This window comes from Cryptomeria japonica, chromosome 5 (assembly GCF_030272615.1).
Source record: "Cryptomeria japonica chromosome 5, Sugi_1.0, whole genome shotgun sequence".
Lineage (NCBI taxonomy): Eukaryota > Viridiplantae > Streptophyta > Pinopsida > Cupressales > Cupressaceae > Cryptomeria > Cryptomeria japonica.
The window spans coordinates 836,332,285-836,357,772 of NC_081409.1; the positions used below are offsets into that span (position 1 = coordinate 836,332,285).

The 25,488-nt window shown below is 36.7% G+C and overlaps 1 protein-coding gene across 1 annotated transcript in view; it reads right to left on the reverse strand.

Moving 5' to 3' along the window:
- The window catches only part of LOC131052710 (uncharacterized), a 43,238-nt gene extending 27,374 nt beyond the window's left edge, over window positions 1-15,864 (reverse strand). Inside the window, exon 1 of the mRNA XM_057987296.2 lies at window positions 15,512-15,864. Within this exon, the coding sequence (XP_057843279.1) occupies window positions 15,512-15,595 (84 nt within the window). The 5' untranslated portion in view covers window positions 15,596-15,864. The remainder of the gene's footprint in view (window positions 1-15,511) is intronic.
- Window positions 15,865-25,488: the final 9,624 nt, after the last annotated feature.

The following is a 25,488-nucleotide window of genomic DNA, read 5'->3' on the forward strand; positions in this document are numbered from 1 at the left end:
GAAGCCTTGACCCTGGCATGCACAGAGGAATGTCAATCAGGGAAGGCGGAGAATTGCACAGACTTGACATGGTGTGCGTGCAAGCAACCCGGCCATTCCCTGACAAGGCAATCACTTCTTGAAGGTAGATTGTCTGACATTCCAAAGTCAGAGCATGCAGTCCTGACAAGAAGGCCATCAAGCAACCATAAATAAGCATGACCCAGGACTCCACTTGACGGCAATCCTACAAAAAGCATTAAATGCACCTATGTAGCTCCGTGAATTAAAGTAGACAAGTCACAAGGGTTGGTGGAGCATTAAGAACCTTGAGTGTTGATCACGTCATCTGAAGTGTCACAAGTCGTCGAAAGTTGGATGTTAGGTCCTACCGCAAGAGGAGAGGAGTCGGGAACTTGGGGATTCCAGAATTTCGGGTTTAAGGAAGAGAAAGGCTTGAGAACTTGTGCCTACCAACAAGACAACACTTAACATTTCATGATTTCATTGGTTGTCCTTGATCAACTAGGACAACGATGGTCCATGGAACATATCTCTGATCGACTCTCACTGATGGACCAAGGGTGTCATAAAAAGACTACAGGGTTTATAATTTTTCCTTAAAAATTATCATCTATCATTCACGAAGTTTGTGTGGGATTTTTTGTTATCTAGGTTTTACCCTTTTTTTTCCACAAAAATGATGATTTGTAAATGTATCTTTAAGGCTTTGACGATTTTTGTCAAAAATCGTGGTTTGTTGCAATCAATTTTGGGTCACACCTAGTGTTGCTAGGGCAAACATCTGCAATTGTGGTATCTTGCAGTCTATTTTAAAGTTGTTGGAGCAAACAGTGCTCTGTACTCTTCTGCAAAAGCTTTTGCAGTTTTTGTTAAAATCATGTTTGTTGCTCTTTGGAAGGTTTGTTAATATTCCTCAATATCGTGGTCTCAGGTTCTTTTGCTTCTATAATTTGTGTGTGAAGGTTTTGTAATTCGCGTGTGAGGGTTACATCAATTGGACGAAATCAACTATTCTTGGTCATTAACACTTTGCAGATCCCGGGAGGGTCTTCGCAGCAGCAGAGTGTTCTTGCGTTTGTGATCAAAAGACCTGCAATGTATTCTGTAGGGTAGTTATTTGATACAATGACCATTAAGGGAGGGCATTAGAATAATTAGTTAGTTACCCTTAGTTGTTCTATTAATGGTCATTTAGTTCATCATTTAGTTCTTTTAGTTTGTTTAATTAATTTAGTTTAATTACTGCTTCTTTTATTAGAAGACAGTGTTAGCTTTTTAGTTATTTTGCTTTTTAAGCTTTTTAGCTTTTTAGCTTCAGTTTAACAGTTTGTTCTTTTTAGAACACCAACTTGTAATTCTCTATATATACATTATATATTCATAAGTATAATCATTCAATTATTTTTCAAATTCACCTAGGGGTATGCCCAATTTATGTACCCAAGCATACCAAGGATACCCAAATGCATTAAGCGCAAAAAAGTTAAAAAAAAAATAACATTTTTTTATTCTTTTTGCATCCAAAAACCCTAAAAGCATCATTTCGCTCAATACAAAGATCATTTTGCTCTTTTCACTCTCTTTTCTCAATTTCTCTAAAAAATCCCACAGCCCCTCTATCGTTGGGTTTTTCTCACATCTGTAAAACTTATCATTGGTACCCCCTCAAACCCATTAGGGTCTCCAGTCCCAAACCCCCACTGGTTATTGGAATCTCTTATTATATAAAAAATTTGATTACAATGAGGGGGTTTGGGAGTTGAGACTAAAGTCAAGAACTTAGAAAACTAAAATTATCACTATTAAATGCTAATTAAAAAAGATAAATATTATATATTTCACTATCAATTGGCATTTAACATATTTATCACTACCATTTGGCATTTGGCATTGATCAATGATGAAGTATCATACTATCAAATGTATTTAGTTTTTACAATTTTGTATATTTCTTTATATCTTTCATTTTTTTGTATGTATATATGTGTGTGTGTGTGTATGTATACATGCATGCATGTATGTATGTGTGTGTGTGTATATATATATATAAAGAGAGAGAGAGAGACAGATGTGTATGTGTATGTGTATGTGTATATAACGTACTCAAACATACCATACCCAAGGGAAAAAATTGTCAAACCAATGTACTTGTATCCCATTACTGTACCTATTCTTGTACCCGTAACGACAACTTAGGAAAAAAGTTAAAAATTTTAAAAGGGCGGGGGAGGGGTGTTACCATCCAAAAAACCCTCCAACGCCCTTATTCAACCCTAATAAAGCATACATACAATTATTCATATGACATTTCATTTGCACAGTTTTTTGCACACTTTTGAACGTGCTACCACTTTCAGACTTTCATAGTCCTGTCTCCTGCTCTTTTGTTAGTTTTACTATTTTAGGCTTTAGCAGCTTAAGCCTTGAAGACATTCACCATTACACACAGCTAGGAAGGGCCATTGCTCTACAGTCTACTACTACCTTTTCTAAATTTCAGGCTTCAGCCATTAAGCTATTGCTTTATTCATCATGCTGTAACAGTACATTTTGATTAATTCCTTTTTATTTTTACAAAACACTTGTAATTTATTTTTATTTTCAGTTCAAAACCACAATTCTACAGCACTAGCAGCCTCTGAAACATTTCTTTCATCTTTCATCTTTCATCTTTCATCTTTGACATTAAAAATGGTCACTAGAAATAGTGGTAATAATGAGATGGGTGGTGAAGAAGTAAACCAAAGGGAGTTTAAGAGACTAAAGGAGGTTCTTGTTCTTCTGAAATCCTTAACACAAAATATTTTGCAATACCACAAGAATATTTCTCATGTCCTTCATCCTCTGTTCTGGAATTTGCATAAGGGCCAAAGGCCCTTTCAACTCTAAAAAACCCTTGCTGCAGTGTGTCACAGATTTAAGCAATAAAAAGATTAAAAATGCAGGGGCAGTAGGTATTGGTTGTGTCACGTTTGTAAAACTGACTCTTATGGAGCTATAGCAAGGTTGATTGCCATTTATCGGATGAAAGTGAACATGGGGGTTTTTGTGGGGATATAACGTTGGAACAATAGTTGAAATGGTAAATCTGGTTGGGAGAGTGAGACAAAAACTACTAGTACTACTAGAAAAGTCCATCCACACCATTGCCATCTATTAATGAGTATCCAATATATTAGCTGAAGATGGTTGTGACATTGGGAAGAGGAAGGCCGCCTCCATTGTAAGTGAGAAAATAAAGGGATAAGATTGTTGCAAACATGTAAGCAGGTTGATAATTCAATGGCCAAATTATTTTATGACCATGCCATCCCAGTTCATTTGGCAAGGGTCTCCTTATTTAAATGGGAAGTTGAGAGCTGCATTCATAATTGGACCCTCTTATGTTTCCCCTAAAGAACACAAATTAAATGGGAAGTTGAGAGCTGCATTCATAGTTGGACCCTCTTATGTTCCCCCTAAAGAACACAAATTGAGTACCTCCCTCCTCAACAAACAATATTCAAAGGTGAACATATTGATTGCGGAAATGAGTCAAACATGGATTAGGAAAGGTTGTTCAATTGTCATGGATAGACAGACTCATATTTGACATTAGCACTCATTATTATTGTTACATGTCCTACCAGTTTCATACTTTCTTAGAGATGTTGATTACTCTAGGAAACGTAAGAATGTTGATTATTAGTTTGGCCTTTTGAAGGAGATCATAGAGGAAGTTGAGCCTTCTTATGTTTTGCAAGTTGTGACAAATTCAACTCATGTTTGCAAATTAGATAATTTGATGGTTGAAAGTGTTTGCACACATAGTTTTGGACTCCATATGTGTAAATGCTTTGAAAGGCATTGCAAAAATAGATTGGGTGAAGACAGCGGTAGCCAAAGATAGAAACATACAAACGTTTATATGCAAACATCACACAGCATCTGCATTATTCAAATCTTTTTCAACGAAATAGTTCCTCAAACTAGTTGAGACTAGATATGCTAGCTATTTTATTTTATTGGAGAAAGCATTTAAGGTCAAAATGCTCTATAATCCATGGCAGTTTTGAGGAGTGGAAAAAGTGGGCTAGATCAAAGACAAAAGAAGGAATTAAGCTAAAATAAAGGGTATTGATGAAACTTGGTGGTCCATTATCATGTATGAAATTTTTACTTAATATGTCTGTACTTTTTTACTTAATATGTTTGTACTTTGTTTTTATTTTTACTTGAATTTTTTTAAATGTTGCTTACAAAAATGTTTGCTCAAACATATCACCTATTGGGTCCATTATCATGTATGAAATTTTTACTTAATATGTTTGTACTTTGTTTTTATTTTTAATTTAACTTTTTAAAATGTTGCTTACAAAAATATTTGCTCTATCATATCACCTATCGTAGGGGTAATTAGATATGTGAATGAAGACTCTCCCAACCTTGAAGAAATTAAAGTGACTACTGACAGCATGCTTGATCAAATGAGGCAAGCAATTCATGAAAAGAATCCTAGATTTCAATCCTATGAGGAGCATGTCAAGCCTACTCTCACAAAGAGATGGAACACAATGGACACCCATCTTCATAGCCTATGCTCTTAATCCCCAATGGTACACACCTAGAACTAGTTGAGTTCTTCCTTTCGAGGATGACGAGGTAATGGAAAGGTTTATAAAGCCCCCTCCTAAGGATGCACATATATTTCGAGAACAATAAATTCAGTTGTATGATCTTTAAGGTCCCACATTCAACAAACCAAAAGCTAGGATGGCTAGGGCCACTATTGCACCCAAAAAAAACTACTAGATGTTGGAAATCTCATGGGAAGGACACGCCAAAGTTGAAGTAACTTACCATTCAACTACTCTTACCAATTCATAGTTCTTATGTTGCAGAAAGGAATTGGTCCACCCATAGCTTCATCGCTCAATTAAGAGGAACATGCTTGCCTCTAGACAAGTAGAGAAGCTAATTGCAATTTGACTTGAGACTTAAGGATTGGCAAACTATTGGCTCTAGTAGCACACACATTGGGATGTTGATTGTAAAGATGTTAGGAAGATTGATAAGAAGGCGCTGCAACAAGGATTGGGCAAGCTTCCATTGGACAAGCAACAACTTCAGACAGAGTGACACAAATAACTCTTTTGATATTGATAATCCAAATTACGCATAGTTGTACCTAGTGGTAATACCATATTTTTTATGTTTTATGTTTGAATGAAACATTAAAATCAAAAATTCAAATAATTAGTGTTAGGTTTATAACTTATATCATTACCTCTGAATCTAAATCATGATATATTTAATTATTATTGTTATAATACTATCGCTACTATCATGATATATTTCATTATTACTGTTATAATACTATCGCTACTATCATGATATATTTATTGCCACTATATTGTTGTCACTATCTTATTTTGTTACTCAATATTAGTTGAACTTGTCGAGATTTGAGCATATATATGGGATGCTCATTTCTACAAGTATCCCTATATATTGTCAAGGGGGCTATGGCTTCACAAAAAGAAATACTATCAAGTGGTTCACATAGTTCACCCCTCTCACCAACCCACCTCCCCACTAAGATAGTTGATTTGTCAATTCAAGAACCAACCAAATCATTTTCCTATCTCTCTTTCATTCAATGTTCCATGGGGACATCTCTGAGACACAAGGACTTGGAGGGGACATCCCCTTGCTGTCCCACCACCACCACAAGAGACTTGAGGGCATTTAAGGATGTACCACCTTTTTGGGGGACTTCTAGGGGACTCAAATGTATCCTCAAGACGTACAAGGGACTCCAAGGAGTCTCCCAAACATCATGGAGACTTTCAAGCATCCCCCACGACAAATAGCTACAAAAGTTATTTTTTCGAATTCAAAAAGTTTGTTTTGAAATGTGTGCCACAAGCCTCAACCCTAATGGCCAATGGACTCCACCCAAACCCTAAACACTCACAAAAAAATTACAAATAGGCATCTAAGCCTCATTCCAACTCACTCCAAAGTTTCAACAACTAAGTTGAAAATCAACCACATGCTCCAAGTGTGAAAAAAATTGCAAATGAAAGCATTAGGATTGAGGAATAAGGAGAGGAAGAGCAAGATGAAGAGTGACATCAATCCACCATTGAATCAAAGGATTCAAAGCATTATTCATGCCTCAAGGTGGGCTTTTGTCATGACTATTTTTTTCACTGTTCAATTCAGTAGCTAATTACTAATTTTAGTTAACAACTTAAGCAATTAATTTAGGGATTTGCAATTTACATTGTTGTAAATTTCAGTTTAAATTCATTATTTTAATTTTACAAAAGAATAATGATCAGATTTTTTTTATGACAGCAATATTTAATTATTAAGGTGTTCAATTTTTTTGTCAAATCAAGACTTTAACTTTTGTGTATCCACTACTTTTGCACTTCATGCAACCTGAAATAAGAAAAACAAAAGTGAAATTCTTGTTCGACAATGGTTAAGAGGAAGGATTACTGATTGTGTATCCTCTGTTTCTGCACTTTGTATGACCTGAAGTAAGGAAAACAAAAAAAAATCCTTGTGTCTTAATCCCTTGCATTATGCATGATTCGAATTTTAATTTTTAAATTATAAAATTATAAATTTTATATTGTTCCTTGTAGAGTCTATAAGTATGAATTCTCTCAACATGAGTGAAGATGAGGTTAGGCCTCAAGATATTGACGTAGAAGTTACAAGTGAAACTAAATCCAATTATTCACCTAGCAGAAGTACAAAAATTGAATGGGGTGAAGCCACTAGTTCCATTGGAAGTGCAAATGGTGGTTGCCCTTCCAAAGTGCTACAAAAATATGCTAAGGTCCCTTCGATTTTAAGTCCCCATTAAAACAATTTAAAACTAAGTTATCATTAAAGCTTGGGGCATCTAGGGGCACTAGGTCATGAAAGTGCCAATTTTGTAAACTTGAATTTCAAGGCAGCATTACCAAAGTGAATGCCCACCTCCTTCATATCTAAGGCAAGGGTTTAAATTTATGTGTTAATTGGCAAAAAACCTAAAATATAGAGCTAAAATAAGTAAATTATGGTGTGGTAGTCAAGAAATTGCACCTACATCTACTTCTTTGTGAGAAAATCAGATTCACTAGTAAAATATCTTTGTTCATATTAACTGGTACAAATTTGTAGAAATTAATGATATTACCTACCTATGTCTACCTAATACTATAGATACATTAATAAAATCTAACAACCTAAGTTGAATTAACAATATAAGAAATTTGGGTTCACCCCGCAGCGTGACGGTAATATCACGAGCTCCAGTTTGGGGTGGTCATCGGTTCGAATCCCTACAGTGTGCATCGTTTCTTGTGTTGATTCCCACTGGTTGTGTGCTCATGGTGTTCATGCCATGTTTGGCAGCTTGTTGGCTGACTATTTGCCCACGGAGGTGCATGACGGGACCTATTGGTTGGTGTCCACGCACGCAGACTGGCAGCAGTAGGTGCGAAGAGAGCAGAGTGATAAGGAGAGAGCGGAGCGATAAGGAGAGAAATATGGAGAGATAAGGGGAGAACGAAGTGATAAGGAAGAAATGTAAGGAGGTGTTGATACCTCAGTATAATGTACTCGGGGATGGGGGTCCCCCTCTGTGGCCCCACTGGTTCAAGCTCCAGTCAAAAGCAGTCAATGATCAAAAAAAAAACAATATAAGAAATTATTATTCTAACGCCCTCCCTTAATGGTCAATCTATCAAAAACACCAAGTTGCCCCCTAAATTTTACAAATTTATCTGGACTCAAAGACTTGGTAAGAATATCTGCAATTTGATCCACTGTCGAAACATACTGCAACTGAACTGATCCGTCTTCTACCAACTTGCGGATGTAGTGACAATGAAGTTCGACATGCTTGGTACGTTCATGGAAGACTGGATTTTCAGCCATTTTGAGCACCCCTTGGTTATCAATATACAAGGGAGAAGGACCTATCTGTGGCATCTGCATGTCAAAGAGCATCCTTTGGAGCCAAACTGCCTCACATGCGACCTTGACTATTCCCAGGTATTTGGCTTCGATCAAGGAAAGAGCCACAGCCTGTTGCTTCTTGCTGCTCCAAGTGACGGCACCAATACCCAAACTGAATACGTACCCAGAAGTGGATTTTCTGTCATCCACCGATCCTACCCAATCTGAGTCAGTATAACCAATCAACTTTGGATTGTTGCACCTAGCATACAGAATGCCACAGTCTGAAGTGCTTTTCACATATCGTAACACTCGCTTCGCTGCAATACAATGATCAGCTTTTGGAGCTATCATGAAGCGGGAGATGTAGCTGACAGCGAAACTGATGTCAAGTCTAGTGGCAGTGAGATAGATGAGGCTGCCTACTAGTTGTCTAAATTTTGTTTCATCTACGGCAGGTGAATCAGACTTGGTTGATAATTTCAGCCCTTTCTCCATAGGTGTGGAAGCAGGTTTACAATCCTACATTCGAAACTTATCAAGCAAACTGCAGGCATACTTGGACTGTGAAATAAAGATATTGTCATCAGTCTGCCACACTTCGACACCTAAGCAATAATGGAGAAGCCCCAAATCTGTCACGTCAAAAGCTTGGCACAAGTCTTGTTTGATGGTTGTGATCAAATGTGTTGAATTGCCAATATGATCAAGTCATCCACGTAGACAACAAGAAAAAGGATATCATCACTGAAGAGTTTGACATACAGATTAGTGTCAGAGGGACTGCGCTGAAAACCATGTTCAACCAAATACTGATCAATCTTGAAATACCAAGCCCGAGGGGCTTGCTTTGGGCCATATAGGGCTTTTACCAATCTGCAAACCTGATGTTCCTTCCTAGGAACCTTGAAGCCAAGAGGTTGAGTCATATAGACTTCTTGCAACTCGCCATTGAGGAATGCACTCTTAACATCCATTTGATGAAGTTTCCATCCAAATTGAGCTGCAATGGCGAGAAGAAGACGAATTGTACTCATCTTGGCAGTAGGAGCAAAAATCTCCTCGTAGTCAATGCCCTCCCGCTGTGTAAAACCCCGAGCAACCAATCTGGCCTTATACTTATCCAAAGTACCATCTGCATGATACTTGACTTTGTAAACCCATTTACAGCTGATAGGTTTCTTCCCAAGAGGCAAATCAAAACCCAAGTGTTATTCTTCAAAAGACTATGGTATTCTGTCTCCATAGCCTTTTCCCACTCAGGAATGCCTTTAGACTCAAAATATGTTTGGGGCTCAGAGATGCTGTGGATGTTGACCATAAGTGCAAGGTTTATTGTATTTTGTTGCTTTCTCTTGCGACGAACTGATCTATCCTCAAGAAGCTCATCATCAGAAAGATCTCTTAAAGTCTTGGCCCACCATTTAGACTCGAGGGTAGAAGTACCAACATCTAGCATTGGAGAAACAACATCCCCTGGAGTTTCTGGAACAAAGTCATCTGGATGCAAATCCTGTGACAAATCAGGTGGTGTTGGATCGATAGATTCCTCATCTTCAGAGTCAGAATGCTCTGAAGCCCTCCCATCATGGGAACCAAGAGGTAGACGAACACCAACATCAGGAGTCTTTACAGATTGAGTCACAGGAGTAGGAGTAGCAGAAGGCATAAATGGACCAGTAGTCTCATCAACCACAACATCACGACTCAAAAATGAGACGATCTCTCTCTACATCGATCAACCTGTAGGCCTTGTGGTTGTCGCTGTAACCAGTAAACATAAGTGTTTGGCTCTTTGAAGCCAGCTTAGCACGCTTAGCGTCTGGAATCCATACATGAGCCGTAGAACCGAAGACTTTCAAATGGCCCACTTTAGGCTTGCGTCCTGACCAAGCTTCTTCAGGAATCATCTTCTTGACGGCATGTGTAAGTGACTGATTCAGAAGGTAGACTGCAGTGTAAATTGCTTCAGCCCAGTATTTCTTAGGAACATTTCTATGCTCTATCATAGAGCAAGCCATTTCAGTAATGGTGTGATTCCTACGCTCAACAACACCATTTTGTTGAGGGGTGTATGGTGTGGTGAGTTGGCGTTTAATGCCATGTGTAGCACAAAATGTAGAGAAGTCATTGGAACAAGACTCCCCCCCACTATCTGACCTTAGAGTGACAATTTGAGATTCGGATTCTATCTCAACTAAGGCCTTAAACTATTGGAATGTGTTGAACACATCTGATTTATTTTTCAAAAAATACACCCACATTTTATGATTGAAATCATCAACAAATAATAAGAAGTATCTACAACCAGTAACAGATGGAGTGTTCATTGGCCCACATACATCAGGGTGAACCAATTGAAGGAGCTTGGAGGCTCGCAAAGCGTCACCATCCGAGAATGGTGTCCGATGTTGCTTCCCAACTTGACAGGCTGCACAAACTCCATGATTTTGAGGTTGGATCTCAAGTAGACCAGCAACCAAACCCACCCGATATAACTAAGAGAGATAGTGCACATTTAAGTGCCCATAACGTTGATGCCAAAGTGTTCTGATGCATGTACTCCTAGCAACCAAACCATGCTCTTGAGAATCACTAGAATCTGCAAGTCTATACAAACCATGATCTTCAAGTCCCATAGCGATTGTAGTGCAAGTCTCCCTATCAACGATGCTACAGATGGACGAACTAAAGACAACATCTAATTGAGGAGAATGCCTCAAGATCTGAATGTCGGGGAGGAGATTATGTTTCATGCCTAGAACATAGAAGACATCAAGAAAAATTAAATTTCTACCTCCTGAGTGAATCTGGACAATGCCCTTACTAGCAATTGTGTACTCTTCTCCTCCTCCGAAGATTATTGAATCCGAAAATGGTTCAAATTTCGTGAACCAATCCCGACGATGAGTAAAATGTTGCGAAGCTCCTGAATCAATATACCAGGTAGAAGAGTGTATTGGATCCGTTGTTCTCTTGGCCATAAAAGCATAGAAAGAAAATTCTTTCTGCTCAAAGTGTTCGGCAACATTTGCTTTCTGTTGAGACCCTCCCTGCTTCTTTTGTTCAGAAACCAATCGAATTCGACACTCAGCCTTCATGTGACCAAACTTGTGACAATAATTGCACTGCACATTCTTCTTCTTCTTCTTGTCCTGAGAAGAACCAGAGCCTTTCGGCTAAGAAGATTGAGCCTTCCCTTTGTTCTTAGCAGAAGATTTGGCAGAGAACGCTTGCTCGGTGGAGGGAGAACTAGTACTGCTTCCAAATTGCTGCCACCACCGATCTTGCTGTAAAAGCTTGTTACAAAGATCGAAAAAACTTCAAATCGACGTCAGTGGAAGTGATATTGATTGTTTCAATGAAATGCTCATACGAGCGTGGGAGACTCTTCAAAGTAATGACCACCATATCTTCTTTCTCCATTTTTCGACCAATAGCTTCCAGCTAGTCGCGAATATCCTTGATCTTTGTCAAATGCTCCTGAAGAAATATTTTCTCATCCATCATGATCGTGAAGAGCATATTCTTAAGACAGAATGCTCTGCTCTTGTTAGAGATTTTATGAAGACTCTTCAAATGATCCCATATTTCCTTCGCAGTTTTGTCGAACAGCACCTAAGGTAGTTGCTCATCGGTAACAGAGAGTTTGATGAGAATGACGACTTCCCGGTTGCCCTCATCCCATTTGTCTTGATCTTTTCCGGCAGTGTCTGGACGTTGAGACGTGCCTAGAACAACTGCATCAAGACATTGGTACTCAAAAATCGTCAACATACGCTGCTTCCAGATGTTGTAGTTGTGGCCATTGAACTTGTGGCTGCTTTCAAGCATAATGTTCGTCAGCGATGCCATCACGTACCCCAAGGTCAAACTGGTGAAGGCACAAATGCACAAAAACCAAAGGATGAAAACAAAGGGTTTTTAGAAACAAATTCTGCAAGTCAGATTCAGAGGCAGAAACTGAAACTCTAGCACGGTTTTTGAGGCAGAAATTTTTTGGAAAACCCAAAAAAATCTGATGACAACCCAGTTCAGATCTCAAAAAACCCACAAAGATTCTGCAAATAAAAAAAAATCTGACTTGAAATGAAGGAGATAATCTCAAAACCTTGGCACAGTTTTCGAGGTAAAATTTTTGACTGACCCAGAAAAAATCTGACGACATTACAGTTGAGCTCTCGAAAAACCCACAACGATTTTGCAACCGGAAAAAAAAATCGCCTTGAAACAGAGGGTCAAAACCCTAGGCGAAGTTGTTGAAACCCTAGGCGAAAAAAAATCTGCAAACCCAAAAAAATTTGATGGTAACCCAGTTGAGGTTTTGAAAAACCCACCAAGAATCTGCAATCAAAATAAAATTTTGACTTGAACTGAAGGGTCAAAACCCTAGTCGAATGTACGAAAACCCTAGGCGAAAAAAAATCTGCAAACCCAAAAAAATCTAATGATGACCTAGTTGAGGTTTCGAAAAACCCACCAAGAATCTATGATCGAAAAAAAAAATTGCCTTGAAACAAAGGATCAAAACCCTAGGCGAAGTTGCAAAAACCCTAGGTCGTTAAAAAAACGTGCAGATTTTCTGAAAATAAAAGGTTTCGTGCCCTAGATCTGATACCTTGTGAAAATCAGATTCACTGGTAAAATATCTTCGTTCATATTAACTAGTAAAGATTACAATTTATAGAAATACAAAACACTATAGAAATTAATGATATTACCTACCTTTATCTACCTAATACTGTAGATACATTAATGAAATCTAACAACCTAAGTTGACCATTGACAATATAAGAAATTATTACTAAACACTTTGCCACTAGGGGGAGGGGCCTTCAAAATTCTACTTCTAGTATTTTGCAAAGGCCATAGGCACATATTCCTATTTCTTCTAGATAAAGGGCAATAGAGTCTAAGGGAAAACATAGGATGACTTATTCAATGTGCAATTGAAGGATGAAGTAGATGATTGCCATTTGCAAATTCTTCTTTGCCAATGGTATTACATTCCATGTGGCTCACTCTCCTTACTATAAGCAGGCTGTGGCGAAGAAACTATGGGTAAGACCATTGTTGAAATTAAAATCAGAAAGCTAAAAACTCAGATAATAGAATCTAAGACAGCAATAGAGAACAAGAAGATATCAAATTATCCTGGGATAACCCTCCACCTGAGGGTGAAAAACCCAGCCAGCCACACCAAAAGATAATTTTATTGAAGTCTCAAAATAAGTACATATCTTTCAAACTTAGAAGGCAATCATTTTAACAATGATTGATAATGCTTAGATAGAAGATGACTATCAGAGAATCTGCATACAAAATAATGTAGAAGAAGATGCAATAGAACAAATCTGAGCACTCCAATGTTCACCGTTGAATATAAATGATCAACTCGGGAAATAATTGCAGATCCAGAATCACAGCAAAAAGACACTTCAAAGAATGTCGAACCTCACTTAAATAACCCACGGCACATCAAAAATAACCTCCTTCAATAACCGATAGCCTCCTCAAGAAGAAAACGGAAGATAAGACAAAAGGACGGTGTCAGTTACACACCGACATGCATTATGATCGGATGAAGTCCAACGAAGGGAAAGAAACGGATTGCCAGCTGAGTCAAAGTCGGTGACAGCATACAAGGTCTCCGATACATGAAGTATAAACAGCGACATGTAAAATGAAACCGAAACATTTCCAGCTATAGAGTAAGCAAGCTGAATATAAATAAGAGCCCAAGAATATCATAAATATGACAGGTATGATATCTGCTGAAGTTATCATCTTCAACAACCATCACATGTGCTACCAAAGGAGACTGAATTGAGGACAATAATCTTGAATAAGAACTATTCTAAAATTTATATTTTAATGAAGAAAATGAAAGGATCTTGGATCACAAGTGAATGTAGCATAGTCACAGATGGGTGAACAGACATTAGGTATCATCCACTAATCAATATCATGGTTACACGTACAAAGGGCCCTTATTTCCTTAGTGTTGTTGATTGTTCAGGGCATCACAGCGATGTTAATTTACAGTTTCAGATCCTTGAAGATGCTATAGAGAAGGTTGGGCCACAAAATGTGGTGCAAACAGTGATAGATGTGGCCCATGTATGTAAAGTTGCAGGGAAGTTAATTGAGACAGCCTATAAACATATTTGGTGGACTCCATTTTGTTTGAATGCCAAGAATAATGCACTCAAGGACATGGTAAAAATTGGTCGGATCAAAACGATTGTTGGTGATTCTAGAGATGTGCATATGCTTTTCAACAATTAGAATTTTTAGGGAGGCCATCCATCCAATACTACTCCAATTCACGTATGCTTGCCTAAGAAATCATCCCAAAAATCAAGCCCACTTAACTTGCTATCCTATTTGCAAAGCCTTTAACAAGTGTGGCTGCCCCTAGACAATGTTAGGAGTTGCCACCCTCAAACTCATGCTTTGGTTTAAAATATAAAAGACAAAAATTGTTTTGGGCTATGCTAGATAGAAAAGTAGCATTTCTTCCTAAGCTTTTTTTGAATTAAATGGATTCAATTTAAGCCAATCCTAATTCACTATGATACAAGTCATTTTGATTTTACCTTTAACATTTATGATTTGATAATGTAGCATTGCATTCTCAATTATCAGCTATATTCTCAAATATATGTTCAATTTTTCATATTTTGTGCAAATTATGATCATACATATCGAGTATATATATATGTAATTATATGTACATTAATATATATCTATGTGTGTGATTCATATAAGTGGTTTTGATTTTGGGGATAATTTCAAGGTTAAGCATATTTGAACTGGAATGGTATTAGAATGGATGACCTCCCTGAAAGTTCTAGAGCTTCATCCTTGTTGACCATTCAGGCTAAGCATATTATTTAAGATCACAAAAAGTGGATTCTTATTAAACATTACTTATGAAATATGGGTTGAGTGAATAATAACTTGAAACTACTCAAATGAAACCTGATAAATCATAAACATAATTTGATATGCTGTGAAAACACCACTTATATGAAACTTATATTTTTGTTTATTAAATATGTCATCTGCCATCACATTGGAAGAGCTAGAGTTGTAGAATGGTAAAAATTATTGAGACTTTCATAATGCAATCCCTAGCTTGAGCAGCATGGTTAGAATCAACTTAATTTGTGAGAACAGCAACTTGTTTTTGTGACAAGGAAGCCAAAGGTTGCCCAGAGCAAATGAACGATCTACCCAAATATTGTAAGCAATTAAATAAATGACAAATAAATCATCCACTCCCAACATAACGATCATTTGGACCATGTTTAACTGCTTCCGCTATACTGGTGTCGAATTTTAGATTTCCAAAGTTAAGTTTATATGAATCAAATTATACGTTCTCAGTGAATTTTACATTTCCCAGGCAAATGATAATCCACAATTGGGGTTTATTCTAAAAATCGAATTTGCTTAAAAAAGCTATCCTGTAAAGAGTGAACGTCTATTTAAAAATTTGAAATAAAATGACATTAGGGTTCAAAGAGGACATAGAAAAAGATATGATACTGTTACTGACATTAGCGATGGCAATGAGGCGAAGCAACGTGGCCATATGGCGCTGGTTCTCATCTCTGCGCTTCTTGGCGCCTTGGTTAGCCATTTCTCCTCAATCTACCGGTTTGAGTCCAAACCCTAGGAAAAGTTCAAGTGTGAGCATTTAGAGCTGAGAGAGTTTCATGTTTACTGTAAACGACTGTGATTTAGGCAGGCTGCCATCTGACAAACAAATAGAGTCAAATGGTAACCCTTTTTTTTTAATCGAATGAAGACCAGCGAGGAGAATCATACAAAGTAATTAAAAATGCGTGTCGCCTTTGTTTTGGTGGTCCGCGAGGGTCGGCGGCTACTTCTCTCTTCCTTTTATTTTTTTTGGTTGTATATATCATTTCAATTAGTTGATTTATCTAATTATTAATTATAATCTGCTTGTATTAGATACATATCTAATTTGGTTATATATAGATATGATTTATCTAATTTTGATCATTAATCCAATTACTACGTTCAAGATGTTCCCTATCTGAATATGATCAGCTGACTTTCAAGATCGAGGGTCGATATCGAATGATCAAATTTTGTTCAATTTGTCATTGTCGCACAGGAGTTATTTGAATAATTAGCATTACTTGATAGGTAAGGCAAAACAATACATTTATTACATATGAGTGATATGTGATTCTCAGCCGCTAACTACTCTATATTAATTTTAAAATATGTCATAAGAAAATTTTACTAATAATATTACTAGCAATTACACTGTGGTGTGTAATAGGTATGTCGAAGATGCATGGGAGGATGAGGTCAACTGGTAGGCCATTTAACAAATGTTGTTTTTGCAACAAATAGTCAAGGTCCACTATCAATAAGGTTGTGTTTCGAGAAAAGATAGAGAGGGGGGAGATAGAGAGGGGGGAGATATAAGGTTGGGGAGGGTTAGAAGGAGGAGAGAGAGAAAGGGGGGTAGAAAAAGGATGGATATAGAGATAAATGCAAAAAAAGGCCTCTCTCTCTCTCTCTCTCTCTCTCTCTCTCTCTCTCTCTCTCTCTCTCTCTCTCTCTCTCTCTCTCTATATATATATATAGAGATATATAGAGAGAGAGAGAGAGAGGGAGGGAGGACTTGCTACCTCTAGCATAACTCCCCAAGGACATATCCCATTCTTGGATTTTGGATTTTTGGCATGAAATAACTAATCTGCTACCTTTAGCATAACTACCCAAAGACATATCCCATTCTTGGATTTTTGGCATGAAATAACTAATCAAAAAATAGTTTATATTTTATGTATTTGTATCTCCTTTCATATTTCTTATATTTATCTCTCTTTTTTTTTTTTTAATAAAATTTGATTCCTTATGTTTTAGTCATCTTGAAATTTTAAAAGTATTTTTAAAATCCAAGCTCTACAAATCCTAGACATGGAAGGTACCTGATAGCCTTTTCCATGTTTAGAAGGAAGATGAGCACCAATGAAGTGGATAAGAAAATGATCGAATTTATGAATTTATGAGAGCTATGGATAATTGAGCACAAGATTTTTCATTAAGATTGGGCATTATATGGGATATTATATAAAGCAAAGATTATAGATATATGGTGAGAATCAAGTTATATCTCCTCATAGTTAATATTGGAATAACATGTTTAACTATTAGCTTATACTATCTCAACTCTCAATATCATGTCTCTTGATCCTTATCTTCATATGTAAAATATTATTCTACATTTATGGAGTATAAAGTGATGATTGTTTGAATGTATGGCTAAACCTAGATATTCTTGTTCTTGGGGTCGAATGAGATCTATTTTACTATTTTACTACAATATGACATCTACTTATGATCTTAAGAATTTGATTAAGGCCGTAATATGGTTTGAGTGAAAAAGTATACTAACATCCACTTCAATTTCCTTGACATGATTTTTGCAAATAGATGGTATGATAGATTATATTATAAAAATATACATTGCATAGTGATTGTATATTTTATTATTTATATGTGATTTTAATTTGTAAGATATTTAAAAAGATTAATTATAAATTATAATAATTTTATTTGTATTTAATATTTTTTATTACAACATATAGTATATAATAATATAAATTATGTATATAATATTATAAATAATAAATATAATTATATTATATAATTTAATTTATATTATATAAAATGTTTATACATTATATTATATCTATATTTATCAATTTTAATAAAACATATAAATACAAATAGTGATCTATGAAACAAGACATGTTCATGGGTCCTCTAAGGTTAATCCTTCTTCTAAGGGTGGAAGGGGAGGTGTGGACTGAACCGGAGCAAGGGTGGATCAAGATTTTTTTTTGATGGGGCTTCGATGGGAAATCTGGGTATTTCAGGTGTAGGGTGTGTGGCTCATGATGAGGAGGGTAAGGTGTTGTTCAAAGGGGCATGGAGGTTGCAAGATGGTACGAATAATGAGGCAGAGGCTCAGGCTACTTTGCTTGTGGTGGAATTGGCAAGTAATATGAATGTCTTGAGGGTGCACTTAGAAGGGGACTCAAAAGTTGTGGTGGAAGCAATTGTGAAAGGATCTTCACCAAGCTGGTGAATAAACAAATTCATTTCGATTATTTGCTCAAGGCTTCGGTTATTCCAGGATTTCTGAATCTCTCACATTCGTAGAGCAGGGAATGGGGTGGTAGACTTTTTGTCCAATGTGGCTTGTGAGTTGGATATTTTTATGACGAGATGGTGGGGTGGAGATGATGTAGATGTACAATGGCCAACTCAGTCGGATATTTAATTGCATGTACCTTGTTGATGATGAGATTTTATTAATGTGGGCACTTGTTTTCCTTTCCTCTTGTTTTGGCCTCTGTAGTTTGTAGTTGGTAATTAATGTTGAACGAGTTTGAATTGGCGATGGTATTAGATGGGATTTGCATTCATGGGAGGTGTCGATCTTTGTGATACTTTAAGTGTCTTCTGCAAGTTCCTTGAATAGTGCATTTTGTGTTTTTGTGATGAAGGTTGTGAGGGTGGCTCTACTGGTTTTCAGAGTGCAATGGAGGCCAACTTCACTTTGAAAAACTCAAAACTCTTATGCCCATTTTGGGGACTGGTTTTAGAGAGGAGACTGAAGAGTATGTTCCAATCCAAGGATGAACTTCTAATCAAATGTGTGCAGTTCATTTTGGGCAAAGATTTGGGGGTTGTGGAGCACCGATATCAAACTAAATGGATGTGTACTCGCTCATTATGGCATGGGGAATTGACCTGGAAATTTCTGCATAACCAATTTGAAAGGTGATGGAGGCAATTGTCCAGGCGGATTTTTTGGAGAACATGGAGTCGCTCTTGGAATGGGCAGTGTCGGGTGTTGGGTTTGACATTTGCGAGGGTGTAGTTGGTTTTCATCAAGTGATGGGAGAGAATTATATTCCCTTTGTAAGGTGGCGGGAGGATAATGTGAAAGAAAGATACAAGGAGGAGGCGCAGAGAGGGTGGGAAGGTCTGAATTGTTCGTGCAAATCATGGAATTGGAGGAGGTGATTCGGTAGGCCTAGGCGGAGCAGGAGCTAACGAGCCAGAGGTTGAGGCTGAGACAAAGGAAGATGAAAGAAATGCAAACCTTGGTTAAGTCAAGTAGTTCTTAATTATGTTGCTTTGTTTTGCTTGGGAGTTGAATCCCTGTTTTGTAATTTGTTTATAGTCACCATTAAAACTGAGAATGTACTTGGCAGTGTATGCACTGGTTTTTGTTTTTGCATGCCATGTAAACTCTTGGGATTATGATGTCCATGGGTATTTTTTTGGAGGGTGGTTTGGCTGTAGGGTTTGGGATGGTAGGTTGGGGAAACCACTTTTGGCATAACTATAACTTTCCTTTTTGGCAATAAAAACTACATATTATCGATAAAAAAAAATTATCTATGAAACGAAGATATAAGCATATCTACAATCTTCATCTGCAACTTATTATAAGTTCCAACCAGGAATCTCTCTTTTCTCAATTATACCATCACTTCATCACCAACTTCAAATTCCTTATGTCTCCTCTTCTCATCTGCCTTCTCCTTATATTTATTATTCATGTCTTTCAAATGTTGTTTAACCTGAATATGCAATGTTGTCATGTGATCTGAAAATTCTTCTAGTCTTCACTGCTAATGTCTCTCAATTCTGTTATTCCTCTAGGATGCACTTCGGTAACAATCTCAAAAGGTGTTTTTCTGGCACTTCTATTCACTGAATTGTTATAGGCAAACTTTGCTTGTGCAAGGATTAAATCCCAACTTTCAGTTTTATCTCCCACAACATTGTTTCAAAGATTAAATCAAGTCTCGATAGTGCGCTTGATGGAGATAAAAGTCTTGATTGTGTACCCTAGATACTGATTTTTGGATATTGATTTGATGATGATGCCCCCTCAAGAGATCGTTTGTGCATTAAAGGCATGTATGGTCTCTCAATAGAAGAAGAATGTTATATGAAAGATAGATGAGTGAATAGATTGCAGATTGATCAGATGAATTACATTGATAAGATTGATTGGATTGAGATCAAGTCTGGTTTAAGGAAGGACACATCCCGTATAAGACAAAATATGATCAAAACATCTGGTTTCTGGAAAGATAAATCCTATATAAGACTTGATAGATGATCAAAACGTCTGGTTTCAAGAAAGATACATCCTGTATAAAACTTGATAGATGATAGTTGAATGAATGATGAAGATATTAAATTGAAGAATGATTCCATCGGATGATGATGTTGGTGTAGGTGTTGCAGGTGATCTAGGTGTTAGACCCACAGGCTCAAGAAGTAGTCATGATTCTTGACTTGATTTATATTGATGGGACTTTGAAAATTATTGATTATTTTTATGATATCATTATATACTTGGACTTTTATTGTTTTATGATGATATGCAAACATGGACCCTATATGATGATGATATATATGCATTGATTATATGGATGATGTGATCTTTTATGCATTTTACTCTATATGATGATGATCTTTTATGCATTGATTACATGGATGATGATATGATGATCTTTTCTTTCCTTTATTTCCATGATGATGCTCTATATGATGATGCAATGATATACTTTTGATTTTGAAAAATACAAAATGAAAAATGATGTGAATGAGATAATCTATATGGAAATGCAAATGAATGATGGATTTCTTTTTCTTTTTAAATGTGAAAGATGATGTAAATGCAAATGATCTATATGCAAATGAAAGATTATGTAATATGTTTTTGATTATGGGAAAACAGGTTTTGAGGGGACCAGAAACCCCTTAAAATAGGTTTTGGAGGGACCCGAAACCCTCAAATTTTATCAAGATCTGAAACCCATAGAACAATGCTACCAAAGAGAATTAACCAAGAAAATCAGCAGCCCAAACAAAGTTGAGCCGAAAAAAGCTAGCAAAAGCCAACAAACACCAACAGAAAGAACCAACCATACACTTAAGATATAATCAATATAAATCAAGTTGGCTACACCAACTAGGCTAAAGTTTCAAACTATGATGAGGGTTAGCAGGAACCCTCAACCAAACAATAGGGATGTTTCTGGTTCCCTTGACCTAAGACAAAGACTTCAAACAACAAAAAGCGTGACTAGCCCATAACCAAAAACAACCACAATCTGGACTAGGCCCTTGAAAACTATCAGCAAATAGCCAGATAAGAAAAGACAAGGCAAATAAAACAAGATGCCTAGAGATAAAGGGATTTTGAAAGGCTTCCCTAACCTTAAAACTAGATTTTGAAATGGCTCCCAGAACCACTTCAAAGGGTTTTGAAGTGGTACCCTCAACCACCTTGAGCTGAAACAAAGGCCTGATCAGGAAAGCATCCATCCAAACAAGCATCACCGCACTCTCCACCTCTATAGGAGAAGACATAAAAGAGCTTGAGAGAAAAGATCCAGCAACCAAAAAATCACCTACCTCAAGAGAAAGGTCCTCCAAACCAGAAGAGGGAGCACCTGGATATAAGAAAACGTTATCCCCCAACATCAACACCTCAATAAGGAGGAAAGGGGTGAAAATATCATTTAGCCCACACTTAGATCCAAGCCAAACAAGAGCCCAAAGCTCCAAGGTTGACAGACCAAAAATCCCCTTAACTACCCAAACACCATGCAACCACTCCACCTCCATAGGAGGCACAACGCCTCAAGAAGAGATCCATGGGACTGAGTAGTAAGAGAAAAAACCCTCAAAAGGAAACCAATAGCGGAAGCACTGAGGGCCCACATAGAAGAAACAGGACCACCAAAAGTGTAACCAAACTCCAACAACAAAGAAACAACCCCCACCTCAATAGGGAGAGAACAAAAGTTCTTCAGAAGGAGACACCACACCAACTGCAGCCCAAGACAAGAACAACCTCTGACCAACAAAGCCGCCTCAGAACAGGAGCATCCAACTCCTTCCGCTAAAGATATTTCCACCTCTATAGGAGATAAATCCATCTTAACAGGCACATAGAGATAAGAAGGGTGTCGAGAAACTGCCCAAATCCTAGGCATTTCCACCTAAAGGGCATCAAAAGAGCTCCACAAATCCCAGCCCGAGAGGAGGAAAACGAAAAAAGAAGCACTACAAGCACAAAATCCTCTGACTCAACAGGGGAAAGGGCGCAAAGAAGGGAAACAAGCCAATGCAGAGCAAAACGACCTAACAAGACCGACCTAGCGGACAGGTGAGGAAGAGAGAGCCACCAAAGGAAATCCCCACTGGCTCCAAACCACTAAGCCCTCAACAACAGTAGCCCAAACAGTCACCTCAATGAGAGACCCAAGAAGCCGATCCACCAGAAAGAGGGAATGCAGGGGACATAGTGAATCATCCAGGTCCACAACAACCAAAAGCCAGTTAGCGATACCCATTGCCAAGGCTCCCAAGCATGAAGAGTCATCCTCATCATCATCTGATTCCTCCCTTTCCTCAACAATAGTCGAAACCCTAGCTCCCGCACTCGTGTGACACTCGCTCCCGCTCCCTCGCATCATTTTACAAATGTAACTCTCTGTTTGTTAACACAAAGATATGAAGGATATAAGATTATGTAATATGTTATTCAAATGTTTTTTTGTTTTTGTTTTTTTTATTATTATTTTTTATATGTAATGCTTATAATGATTATGAATCTAAGTGCAAAGATGTAACTAAATGATCTTTAATGAAATGATAATGCAAATAATAATGATGATACACTACATGATTAATGAAATGCACTTAATTGAATGCAAACTGATGCAACGATTAAAATGCAACTAAATGAAATGGATGATGGAAAAAAAGAATGCACCTATAATGATCAAATGCAAATTATTTTTGTTTGTTTGTCCAAGTATACTCAATCTTTATTGATGACCGTTGATCTACGAATGAAATGAAATGCTTATAATGAAATTGACATTGAATGCTTATAATGCAAATGAATAATGAGCTAATGAAATGATCTAACTAAAAATGATACTGCCATTCTTCATATGCTTGTCTTGTAACAGTGCTTGATTTCATCATTGAGCTTTAAAATGTTGTAAGAAAATACAAGCAACTTGACATAAAGATTCAAGCTGACTTGAGTATTTCTTACATGGATTTTGATATAGCAAGGTTATACAAGCAACTTGATATAATGAATCAAGTTGACCTGAGTATTGCTTGCAGAATAGACAAGGATTATCCCCTTTCATGCATGACTCAGAACGTCCTCCTTGATCTTTTGTCGATCATATCCTTAGACAAGTACATACCTTAATAAGAGATAAACCACAAACAACAATCAAAGAAAATAATCATGCCCCATTATAGATTCTCTAGTCATGGACATCCTTGAGTTGAATAGAGTACATGTTTAGCAATAAAATCAAGAAATAAACATTGAATCTTGCATGTCATTCACATGTTCTCATGGTCATTAACTGATATAATCATCTTGATGAATGATCTTTGATAATCCTTTATTACTTGTTGGTCGATTCTTCATCATAATACTACCCGCAACATATTAGTTTCACAAAATACAAAAGAAATGCTATAGGAAATCCAAACTCAACCAATGAAACTACATGAAATTGATATTAAAATAAAAACACTATTTTTACCTTCATGACTTATGTCTCATTGTGTCCTAACTCCACTATTCCTGGTTGCAGATGGTGTGCTCTCAGACAAGCACTGATAGCTTCCAAGATGGCATATGAAGGATGGACTGATAACTGATAGTTAACTGATACTATGATATGCAATGCTAAATGATTATGCTATTTGTTTCAAGATTAAAACTCATAGATGCATACGTTTTCACAAATTATTAGCTTGAAAACTCACTCGAAGACTAACTCTTTCTCAACTCAAACTCTTGATTTTATAGACTTTGAGAGGATAAGATGAGGTGGCCTGGATCAACTATCATGATCAGATCTGTGGATTTGGATGGTTGTGAGCAAAGGTGAAAGTTGAGAGAAAGGGGGAAGGAGAAGACAAGTGTCACTCATCTCACCTTGAATGGGTTGCTGACCGAGGGAATCTAGGGATGGTTGGAGAAAATTTAGGCATGAGAGGACAAGTGGACTCAAGTCCTTCCTAAGATGTAGGGATGTTGGAGAGAATATAGAAGAAGGTTATGAAATATGTGTACGTACATAATATTTCATTAAATTTGGAAGTTGAAGATAAATGATGAATTAATATTTAAGAAATATTAATATCTTTAGTCACATGATTGATGAGTTGGAAAAGGAAAGATGAAGTGGAGATGGAAGGTGAGTTGGATAAAGGATTAAATAATTTAGAAATTATTTAATATTTGAGACTATGAGATAGAAGAATAATCATTAGATATTAGATATTCAAATGATTGAAGGAAATAATAAAATATTTAGATATTCAATTAATTGATCAGAAGAATAATTAAATAATCATTAGATATTAGATATTCAAATTATTCAAGGAAATAATTAAATATTTAGATATTCAATTAATTGATCAAAAGAATAATTAAATATTAGATATTTAATTAATTAGAGGAATAGGATAGATGAATTAATTAATAAAATATTTCAATTAAATTAATTAATAGAAAGACACGAAATAAATTAAATAAATTAATATTTTCAAATTAACTTTTTAATAGAAGAATAAACATTAAATAAATATAAAATATTTATTTAATCGTTCATAGCCATTTTTATGTGTATACATGTATTAACTCTCTTGCTTCCTAAATGATGTATTTGTTGGCATATGTGCAAAGTATGTTGACATGATGATATTGTATGTTGTCATTGATGCCAATATGATGAAGAGTGAACCGGTATATTGAAGTAAGCACTTGCAAGAGAACCGGTATATGTGAAGAAGTGAAGCGGTATGGATGTCCAAGTGAACCAGTATGCTGAAATGTGAACCTGTATATGTGAAAAAGTGAAGTGGTATGTTTGTCCAAGTGAACCGGTATGTTGGATTGTGAACTGGTATACGAAATGTTTTGTATCAAGGTTTCATATGGTATGACTACCGGTTAGTAGTCGTAGCTTCAGGGTTTCCGGTTGAAGTGTTCTATGCCTATGTGATTCAATCGATGACATTGTGTGATGTGTTAGCATTGTAATGAAGAACAGATTGTGTTTCCACGTCAGCCTTGTGCACGTGAAGGATCTTGCATGAAGGAGATTGATCCTATCTACCTCGGGAATGTGTGAAGTCTCTGTAAATGTTGGAGAACGCGTGATGGGTTATCAGCCTCCAAGAAGCGGTGAAGAATGAATGATGGAGAACATCTTGAGAATCTGTTCAAGACTGTTGTAATCACTGCAATATGATCAACAGTTAGGATTGAACTGACTGAATTGCTTAACTGAAATGTTTAGGGTTTAGGGTTTATGCGATCAACCTATTTGTTTCCTATAAGGTTAATGTTGTTTTTCATATTGAGGTTGTTGGCAAATGTTGTCTGTGTATCTAAGTGAAAAGATA